The sequence below is a fragment of the Rhincodon typus genome, chromosome 33 (assembly GCF_021869965.1).
Source record: "Rhincodon typus isolate 14 chromosome 33, sRhiTyp1.1, whole genome shotgun sequence".
Taxonomy (NCBI): Eukaryota; Metazoa; Chordata; class Chondrichthyes; order Orectolobiformes; family Rhincodontidae; genus Rhincodon; species Rhincodon typus.
In genome coordinates this window covers 23,867,548-23,878,833 of record NC_063364.1, presented here as the reverse complement: position 1 = coordinate 23,878,833, position 11,286 = coordinate 23,867,548, and the positions used below count along the sequence as shown (strand labels likewise).

At 41.0% G+C, this 11,286-nt stretch overlaps 2 protein-coding genes across 5 annotated transcripts in view; one reads left to right on the top strand and one right to left on the bottom strand.

Annotated features, from left to right (window-relative positions):
- The first annotated feature begins 1,069 nt into the window (after positions 1-1,069).
- On the top strand, positions 1,070-2,710 carry LOC109927091 (UDP-glucuronosyltransferase 2A1-like). Its single transcript, XM_048615855.1, has one exon. The coding sequence runs from the start codon at positions 1,082-1,084 to the stop codon at positions 2,693-2,695; it is 1,614 nt and encodes a 537-aa protein (XP_048471812.1). The 5' UTR covers positions 1,070-1,081; the 3' UTR covers positions 2,696-2,710.
- A 4,535-nt stretch (positions 2,711-7,245) lies between these two features.
- kif7 (kinesin family member 7) overlaps positions 7,246-11,286 on the bottom strand; it is a 42,980-nt gene continuing 38,939 nt past the window's right edge. For all 4 annotated transcript variants that reach the window (XM_048615852.1, XM_048615851.1, XM_048615854.1 and 1 more), the window contains exon 18: positions 7,246-8,815. In XM_048615852.1, the coding sequence (XP_048471809.1) occupies positions 8,400-8,815 (416 nt within the window). In that variant the 3' untranslated portion in view covers positions 7,246-8,399. The remainder of the gene's footprint in view (positions 8,816-11,286) is intronic.

The following is an 11,286-nucleotide window of genomic DNA, read 5'->3' as shown; positions in this document are numbered from 1 at the left end:
GGGGAGACTTGATAGAAGTTTACAAAATTATGAGATGCATAGGTAGGGTTGACAGTGTGAATCTTTTTCCCAGCGTTGAAATGTCTAATACTAGGGGCATTTGTTTAAGGTGAGAGGGAGGAAGTTCAAAGCAGACGTGAGGGGCAAGTTTTTTTACATAGAGAGTGGTAGGACTCTGGAACACACTGCCAGGGGTGGTGGTGGTGGAGGCAGATATGACAAGGGCATTTAAAGGACTTTTAGATAAGCACATGAAATGCAAGGAATGGAGTGATATAGACCAAGGGCAGGCAGAAGGGATCTGTTTCATTTGGCGTCACGTTCGGCACAACATCGTGGGCTGAAGGGCCTGTTCCTGTGCTGTACAGTTCTGTGTTCTAAAGTTGCTAGTTGCTGGCAAAACCCTAGGTGAGAGAGCTCTCAATCTGTTGTAGAGTTTCAATCCTTTGAGTAGCTTTGTGAAATTCTGAATTCTATCAGCCAAGTTCTTCATGGAAGTCTGTGCATCTTTGGAATTCTGTACACACTAGAGCACTGCTGGCACTCAGTTGTTAAATACATTCAATACCGATATTGTTTGATTTTGGGGCACTTACAAAATCAAGGGACAGGTGAAAAGTGGAGTTGACAGTTTAGTTATTGTCTAAAGCAAGTTTACAGGATCACATGGCCTACTTCTGGTCTTTTTTATGATATTCTTTTTAAACCTATAATGTACATTCTAATCCCTGCAATCAGAAATCTTGCTTGAAACACATGCTGTCTGGAAATATTCAGTGGCCCAAGCAACCACTCAGCATTGTGCTGATCAGAAACATGGCAGATACAGTATTTGGATATGGAGAACAATTTTTACCACTTCTATATAATATTTCATTAGTGTTTCACGATTCAGGTAAATATTTATATTGACAGTGTTTTCTGGCTCCAAACTTGCGATTAGGTATTTGAATATCATTCTGTATTCCAGAAATACAAAAATGACTAGGTCTGAAAACATTCCAGATTGGAGAGATTTAGGAGTTTTACTAATACTTCTCTTCGATTCTTCAACAGGATCAGGATATCATTTGCTGTTAATATGGATTGTCTTGCATGGAAGAACAAACTCCAGGTTGCATGCATTCTAACTGTCTACTTCACCCTGTCTTGCCCAATTATCCAGGGAGCTAATATATTGGTTGTCCCAATTGATGGAAGTCACTGGCTCAATATGAGAATTCTAATCGAAGAACTGAAACTCCGCGGGCACAGCTTCACCGTGCTTTATTTCTCAAAATCATGGTACATCAAAGAGAGGCCTGATCTATATCAATCTGTCATAATTGAAATGGAAGGGATTGTTGGGAAAAATAATAGTGAAGATGTTATGCTTGATATGATACAAAAGATACTTGAAGCCTTACAAGATGGTTGGACACCATGGGGCTTTGTTAAGTTCCAATATGAAATCATGTATTTTATGCATGCCTGTCACCACTGGGCTATGGTGTTCAATACTGCAATTTTTGAAAACAGAAGTTTGTTAAATCAACTTGAAAATGAGCATCTTGACTTAGTACTTACCGATCCTGTATTTGCTACAGGTCCAATGCTTGCTTATTATTTAAAACTCCCTTTGGTATATAACGTTCGATGGATCACCTCTGGAGAAGCTCAGTTTCTTTCTGCCCCATCACCAGCTTCCTATGTCCCAATTCCTGGCTCACAATTGACAGACAAAATGAGTTTTCTCCAAAGAACACAAAATGTTATCCTAAATCTTGTTCAACTGGCAATTTCAAATTTTCTAACGTATCCAATTTACAACAAACTCTGCCATCGTTATCTAGGCCCAGACACAGATATCGAGACTGTTCTCCAAAGGGCAGATGTGTGGCTAATGAGAGTCGATTTCATATTTGAATTCCCGAGGCCCACCATGCCAAATATTGTTTATATTGGAGGATTCCAGTGTAAACCATCCAAACCTCTGGAGGCAGAGTTTGAAGAGTTTGTTCAGTCCTCAGGCGAACATGGGATTATTGTCATATCAATGGGGACTTTAGTCAACTCTTTGCCAATGCGTATTACAATGAAAATAGCAGAGGGTCTTGCTCAAGTACCTCAGAAGGTTATCTGGAGACATGATGGAAAGATCCCTCCCAACATTGGAAATAATACACTACTTGCAAAATGGATCCCTCAGAATGATCTACTAGGGCACCCGAAGACACGAGTCTTCATTGCCCATGGCGGCACCAATGGGGTTTATGAAGCCATCTATCATGGGGTGCCAGTAGTTGGCATACCTCTATTTTATGATCAATTTGATAATTTACTCAGACTTGAAATCCGAGGTGCAGCAAAAGTTATTAGCGTCACAACCATGCAGTCAATGGATCTATTGCAGGCAGTTAATGAGGTTATACATAACACATCATATCGGGAGAACATGCAGAAACTCTCTGCTCTCCACAGAGACCAATTTCAGTCTCCAATGGAGAGAGCTATTTTCTGGGTTGAGTACGTTGCCCGAAACAAGGGGGCAGCACATTTGCGTTCAGCATCTTACCAACTCCCCTGGTACGTTTACTATTGTGTGGACGTGATGATCTTCCTGCTGTCACTGTTCCTCATGGTTATAGTGATGACAGTCCTACTATTAAAGAAACTTTGTAATGTGGCTCGAAAGAGAAAAGAAAAAACTCAGTAAAATTCATCATTTCAAAGTGGGAGGGGTATTGAGTTGTTTTAATTGGATTAAAAATTTAAATCAGTTAACTAATGTCTGTCCATTATAGTTATCATGAGGGTTACACAAGGCTATTAGTGTAGCACAAGAGTGCAGGTTTGTCTGTCAACAGTAGTTCTTGCTTGTAGATACTCAGTGACGTGCTGCACTTTAATTTGTTTGGAAATCTGATTTTCAAATATTAATTTACATGCAGGAGCACCATTATGAAAGGAAATAACAGAACCATGGAATCATTTGGCCCCCAATTATTTCTTTCTCTCCCTCTAATACACAACATTTTCCACCACAGCTCTCCCTTGTGCATGAGCACATGAATTTCTGTTGTTTCTCATGAGGGCAGTGAACAAGGCATTTGTTATGCTTGTCTTTATTGGTCAGTGCATTGAGTATATGAGGTGGGAGGCCATTTTGCAGCTGTATAGGACATTGGTTAGGCCACTTTTGAAATATTGCATTCAATTCTGGTGTCCCTCCTATAGGAAAGATGTTGTTAAACTTGAAAGGATTCAGAAAAGATTTACAACGATGTTGCCAGGGTTGGAGGGTTTGCACTATGGAGAGAGGCTGAATAGGCAGGGACTGTATCCCCTGAAGTGCCGGAGGCCGAAGGGTGACCTTATAAAAGTTTATAAAATCATGAGGGGTATGGATGGGTTAAATAGACAAGGTATTTTCCCCGGGGTTGGGAGTCCAGAACTAAAGGGCATAGGTTTAAAGTGAGAGGGGATAGATTTAAAAGGTACCTAAGGGGCAACATTTTCACGCAGAGGGTGATGCATGTGTGGAATGAGCTGCCCGAGATGGAGGAGGAGGCTGATACAATTACATCATTTAAAAGGCATCTGGATGGTACATGTATGGGAAGGGTTTAGAGGGATATGGGACAAATGCTGGCAAATGGTATGAAATTAATTTAGGATATCTGGTTGGCATGGACAAGTTGGACCGAAGGGTCTACTTTCGTGCTGTACATCTGTGACTCTATGAAATTGATTACCTAAAATTCATCCTGTGTTCTACTAACTGCTTAATTAATGTTAACTGAAGTAAATACACTCTAGCACATTACACCATTAGGATTTTAAACTGCTCTGGCACAGGCAACTCACAGTTCTGGGGATTTATCAATACTGATGAGAACAGAGGGGAAACCAAAACCCTGTGGACACTGGAAATCTGAAGTGAAATCAGAAAATTCTACAAATACTGAGCAGAACTGTCATCATCTGCAATAGGAAAACAGAGTTAACATTTCAGGTCAATGAGTTTTCATTACAACAATTATCAGTAATCTGGCCTGGATAATATGAAAATGTCAATTCAACAAAAGTGAGAGAGAATAGCAGAGCTAACAAAAGCATCTATGTTCCCATGGAAACCCAAAGTAGGCAGATAAATAATCAGTTTGATCCAAATTCTTTTAAAGTCTCTTTGTGTTATAAAAACTGTACTGACCTAATCCACTCCTAGGCAATCAGAACAATCAAGACTCTCCAGTGCATGATAAATTTTTTTGCATGACAATGCCTGCACTGATTTCAATCTCATGTCCAACTAGATGGTTGGGACTTAAGCAAGCAGGGTCACTGTGTTTTCATTCCCTAAATTGTACAACAATGAACAAAAGATAATGGATCCCATTGTTCTGAATTACAGGGAACAGTTTAAGAATAGGTCCAAATGAAATATAAGTATAGAACATTCCAGGAAGAAAGACAGTTTACTGTTTATATAACAAGATGTAGAGCTGTTTGAACACAGCAGGCCAGGCAGCATCAGAGGAGCAGGAAAGCTGACGTTTCCGGTCTAGACCCTTCTTCAGATTTACGGTTTACTCAGTTTTGCTAAATTCTACAATTATGTTTATTCTAGCTCATTCCAGGATATGCACTCCACAGGAACAGAGAGCTTAGAAGCAGGAGGCGGCAATTTGGCTCTCTGAGCCAGTTCCACCACTCACAAAGATCAAGGCTGATCTTACTGTGCTCACTTCACTTCCAGCATGCACACGCTAACTGCTGACTTCCTTGCTAAGTCAATAATCTAACTCTGCCTTAAATAAATTCAACGACACAGCCTCCACTACTTTCTGGGGAACAGAATTCATATTCTAACAATCCTCAAAGAAAAATTCTCAACTTCACCTCATCAGTTAACTGCATCCCCTAGTTCTAGTCTGTCCTACAAGAGGAAACATCCTACTGGAATCCATTGTTTCATGTCCCCTCAAGATCACATAGGTTTCAATAAAAGACTCCCATTCTAAACTTCAATGGTTATAGGCCCAACTTATTCAATGTTTCCTTGTAATACAAGTCCTTCAATTGTAATTCAATTAGTTTGTAATCCGAGATAACAAAGTGTACAGCTGGATGAACACAGCAGGCCAAGCAGCATCGGAGGAGCAGGAAAGCTGACGTTTCGGGCCTAGACCCTTTTCAGAAATCAGAAAGTTTGTAATCTCTTCCCATTCTCTCAATTGAACACTCTCATGCACGGCCACACAAACTTTAAACACTGCCCTGGAATTCAACCTTTTGGAAGTGCTCCAGGATGCCAGAAATGTAGTGACTAACAGGACTGATGCCATGGCTGAGCCTGTCCCCTGAGCTGTGAGATCTCAGCTGAGATGCAGACACCAGTACAACTCTAATGATTGGCTGCATGAAGATCCAGCTACTCCCTCAAACTATAGAAAGCACCATTATCCCACCACAACTATGTGGATTTGATACCTTGCGATGTTTATAGCATACTGTTACAGTACGTGGACTTTACCCAGAACTGGGAAAGTATCAAGCAGTTTAAGATTCCCAGTTTTGGAGACCAATGCCACAAACACGTTGGGACTAGTCCTGCAGCACACATCTACAGATGAAGGGATGATCTGAACTCATCAATGCTGCTAACTCCCTCCAAGTTCTACAGAGTTACGTGACAACAGGGTATGGGATACTACTAAGGAAAGATCTACTGGTGTAAAGTAATGTGCGTATGTACATAAGTATTGTGTCCTTGTGCAAATATGTAAGAACATGGACAGGTAATGCACTGATTTGTGCACCATACCATTGAGAATATGTACTGATACTGAGAGAATTTACAAACCGAAGAGGCATGTTTCTGTATGCAGAGTCTAAATGTCATAATGAAATAAAACATTGAGTATTGATTTCTGAATTCCATCATCTAATTTAACATCTCACCCTTTTGTGGACTGAAATGGTGCTTTAAAATAAAGGAAAAAACACTGACTTAAAATGATTAAAGCAATCACTTGACCACATAGGTTAGTCAAATTTCATGAAACAACATGAAATAAACAAAACTATGACACAAATTTTTATATTTTCATGAGGATACTGATACTACCCAACAGTTAGGCATGAAAAAGCTCTCATCTATTTTAAATTACACTTATCATACAATGTCACATATTGGATATGAAAACATATCCAACTCAGCAGGTCCAGTATCATCTGTGGAGAGAAAGCAGATTAATTTTTTGGGTTGTGACCCTTCTTCAGAACTTTGGACAGTTTGTACAGTTCTGCAGAAGGGTCACTTTTTCTCTCCACAAATCCTGCCAGGACTGCTGAATTTTTCTAACAATTTCAGTTTTTGATTCTGATTTCCAGCACCCACAGTTCTTTGTTTTTTTCTCCTATTATCAAGCATGCAGACAATGAAATCAGACATGATGAAGAGTCTAGGCCCGAAACGTCAGCCTTCCTGCTCCTATGATGCTGCTTGGCCTGCTGTGTTCATCCAGCTCTACACCTTGTTATCTATGAAAACACACAAACCAGCTTGTGTTTCAAGGGACTGCACTTGGCAGAGAAGTGGAGATGGACTTTTGACTGCAGAAGTGGAATTGGCTGAAGAAAGTGCTCCTTGTGCCTCTATCGTGAGAGGAAACTGTCAGTAACAAAACTAATTGGAGAAAAACATCAGAACACCAGGAAATGAACTAGGGTACACATTCTTCACTATTGCTAAGGGTTCAAGACACCAACTGACCAACTGTCCTCTCAGATTAAAATCTTATGCATCATTGACACCTTTAGGACTTTAAACTGTGTGTCATTTTGAAAATCTTTTTGTACTGGACACTAACCCTGTTTAATTTTGTACCTGTGCATTGTGCACTTACCATTGCAATGTCATTATTTCTCAGAGTTGGCAAACAATAAAATTGCCTTTTCTTTCACTTGAGAACCTTGCAACTGGCTCTTTCCTGACACAGTAGAAATTGGTTAACCACATTTTAATTACAGAGTGATTAGGCATTGTGCTAAATCAAAACAATATGTGGTCGGACCAGCTGAGGAGGTTGAAAAAAGAGGGGAGCCAATTCATCCGATTCTGCTGGACATTACACCCGAGAGACAATAATAAAGACGTGACTGCATTTCTACTTAAGGCAAAGTAACAAGAATACAACTCTTGCACAGCAAGAGTTAAAAATTACAAAACAGAGCAAATACAGTGACTACACAACTTAAAAATGTTTACAAAAGACAGAAATCATTTTATTTGTTCAATTTTTGACGTGGATAGAGCCTGTGACATTCAAAGGTTACATGCTCAATCTTGTAAACCATAATTTTGTCTCAGTTACATAAAGGTTTTGAAGTTGTATAAAAATAAAGCTGATATTCCTTTAGGTTTCCTCTGGTCTCAGCTCCAAAATAATTGTTTTCACAACCTGATATCTAGATTTTAATCCATATGCTAAAGGCAAAAGGTCAATGTTTAATTCCAAAACTATCTCTGCCCATAACAGAATTTAACCAACATTTATTGGAAGACACTAGGAAATCAATGTGTAAGTAATTTTTCTGAAAAATACTAAGTGAATTGGTATGCTGGATTCTCAGCACATAGCCAAAGTGTTTGTCCACTTTGCAACAACTGCAAATTTGGTGCTTCATATGCACATGATTTGCTCCCTGTTGAAATGTGTCATCTCAATATGTAACCAAGGATAATATACAGTTTTAGCAGCATATTTGTTATTATAACAACCAGCTTTTGGGTGATAACTGTAAGGAAATCTTCCGAAACCAGGAATTAAAGTATTATGAAATGACATCCACATCAAATGTGGACACAGTGGCCATAAAGTGGGCTTTAAACAGCAAAGTGAACAAAAGTATTACAAATTTCCACCTTTTCTCAACTTTATGCATATTAAAACAAAACACACAACCACTCAAATATAGGATATGCACAACGTTTAGAAACACAAACAAAAGACACATACAAAAGCAAAGGTATACATTTTTTTAAAAGATGTTCGAGATGACTTTGATCCTTTCCTGTAAGAACAGCAATCAGATCTAAACCAGAGGACTCCGAAGCTCCATTAGTATGCTTGCTCAGTTCATCTCTTGATAGCGGAATTAGTCACCCAGTGTTATTTTGGATCACTCATTCTGCTGTGCTTCTGTCCTCTGGCTTCATGCTTACTGTAATAATCATACTTTTTTTTGATTTTGTGTGGTCAAAAAGTGAACTGAAACAAGTTTATTTTTCCATTGCTCTCCAAAATTCTGCTCTAAACTGTTTTCCTGTTCAATATGAACTGCTTTGTAGCAATTTTTGGAATAAAAATGCTTTTCTTCAAAGCGAGTTGTCTTCAATGTTCTGTGCCGTTCAGCTATCCCACTGGATTTTTTCGGACATCAATTATCCCAGAATTGAAATAAGAAATGTTTGAATTGAGACTTGCTTGTCTGAATGTTTTTTGAGATTTCTGCATAGGTGCAAAACTCCAGTGCATAGCACCCTCTGCAGGCTGCACCATCCGATGGCATGGTTGTTCCACTGAGTCCCGTAGTCTCAGTTCATCAAGCCCAGACTGATCTTCTGTAGGAAGGGATGACCTTCGCCAAGTGGGTGGCAGAGGTGCATGGATCAGATCTCGGAGATCCTCTTTGGGTTTGGGAACATGCTCCAGAGCAGTTGACAACACAGATGTTTGATCTGGTAGAATGTTATTCCCATTTTCTTCTCTTCCAGCTCGCGCAGGTATTCGATCAACAGTGGCAGGAGTCCTCCCAACAACTCCGAGATCTGAAACAGAACAGAAGCAGCTTTATTTCACACAATTCCTGCCAAATGAGCAAAGAGAAAAGCACAATGCAATTTAATTTTAAACAGCATCTTTCTCTTCTGATGTGCTCTTGCCGAGGCCTGAAGCCAGATGATCATCAGATAGTCTGACTTTCTGAAATGCACAAGTGGGAGCCAGCGAACACCTTTCACTTTAACTGATTTATCTTAGTTCCAGGGAGAAACCGGACATCCATTTTGTGTCTCCTCATAGAAGGGGAGGCGATGGCCTAGTGGTATTATCGCTGGGCCGATAATCCAGAGACCCAGGTAACATTCTGGGGACCCGGGTTTGAATCCCGCCATGGCAGATGGTGGAATTTGAATTCAATAAATTATCTGGAATTAAGAATCTAATGATCACCATGAATCCATTGTCGGTTATTGGAAAAACCCATCCATTCACTAATGTCCTTTAGGGAAAGAAACTGCTTACACGTAATTCCAAACCCACAGCAATATGGGTGATTCTGAACTGCCCTCTGGGCAATTGGGCAATAAATGCTGCCTAGCCAGCAATGCTCTCACCCTGTTAATGAATAAAAAGGCCTGCAAGTGTCTATCTAATCTTATTCCCCCATAAGCTGCCTTTCTCCAATCCAATGTGTAAGTTCCCAAATCACAATCAGTAGTTTGGTGGATCATGCATTACTGCAGAATTTGAATCTATAAGATAACCTGACACGGTGCAGTAATGTGCAGAAAAGACGTTAAATTGAGATCCAGTCTGCCGAGTGAAACTAATGGGAAAACTGGGAGTTTTTCTAGAATCCTGCCCATCAGTTATCATTTAACCATAATTGTCAACACTAAGTAAACAGTACTTTTCTGGTTGCTGTTTGTGAACATATAAGGAATGGTGCAGTAGGAGGGTATTTGCCCCCATCAAGCCTACCCTGCCACTCTGTAAGATCATGTCTGATCTCTCCCAAGCCTCAACTCCTCTTTTGTATCAATGGAACCTGCGTTGTGTAATTTGGTTGATGGGTTTGTCTACAGAACAAGAATAACTATGGGGACGGTGTCCCTGCCCAACACTCAGATCCTGTGTGGACCAACTGGAGGAGGATTCACCGACATCTTCAACCTCTCATTTCTACAAGCCGAAGTCCCCACCCGCTTCAAGAAGACCACCATCATCCCCGTACCTAAGAAAGTACGTGCAACGTGCCTTAATGATGACTGCCCAGTGGCTCTGACCTCAATAATCGTGAAATACTTCGAGAGGCTGGTCATGGCTCACATCAACTCTAGCTTCCCTGCCTGCCTTGATCCCCTGCAATTTTCCTACTGATGTAACAGGTCCACAGCGGATGCCATACCCCTGGAACATCTGAACAACAAGGACACCTACGGGAGACTCCTGCTCATTGACTACACCTCGGCCTTCAATACCTTTATACCCTCCAGACTGATATCAAAATGCCATGACCTTGGTCCCGGGTCCAGCCTCTGCAACTGGATCCTCAGCTTGCTGACCCATAGACCGCAACCATTGAAGATAGGTAACTGCACCTCCTCCACAATAACACTCAACACTGGAGCCCCCCAAGGATGAGTCCTCAGCCTGAAACTGTACTTCCTGCACATCCATGACTGTGTTGCCAAATTCCGAACAAACGCCATCTACAAATTCGCTGATGACACCACTGTAGTAGGATGAATATCTAACAGCGACGGGTCCAAATACAGAAGGGAGTTAGAGGGCTTGGTGATGTGGTGTAATGAGAATGCCCCCTCTCTCAATGTCGGCAAAACTAAAGAACTGATCATTGGTTTCAGTAAGGAAGGAGGAGAACATCAATGGAACTCATGTTGAGAGGGTGGAAAGCGTTAAGTTCCTCAGAGTGATGATAACCGACGAACTGTCCTGGACTTCCCAAGTAGATATGACAATCAAGAAGGCACAACAATGCCTCTTCTTCCTCAGGCAGCTCAGGGAATTTGACATGTTCATAAGGACTCTCATCTACTTCTACAGATGCACAACTGAAAGCTGTCCAGGCGCATAACAGCCTGATACGGCAACTGCTCTGCCTAGGACCATAAGAAACTACAGAAGGTGGTGTGCACAGCCCAGACCATCACAGAAGCCAACCTTCCATCCATGGATTCCATTTACGTGGCTCGCTGCCACAGAAAAGCTGCCAACAGCTTCAAAGACCCATCGCACCCTGGCAATGATCTTCTACAACCTCTTCCGTCAGGCAGAAGATACAGAAACGTGAACATATGCACCAGCAGGTTCAGGAACAGTTTCTTCCTGGCCGTTATTACACTGACGAATGGACTGTCGAGCCTCAAATAATGCTGATCTTGCTAATGTCGATCTTGCCTAGCGCACGCCCTGTGCAATGTAACCTGTATGCCTCTGTCTAAGTCTTTTTGATCTTGCTTACTACGATCTGCCTGTACTGCTCGTAAACAAAGCT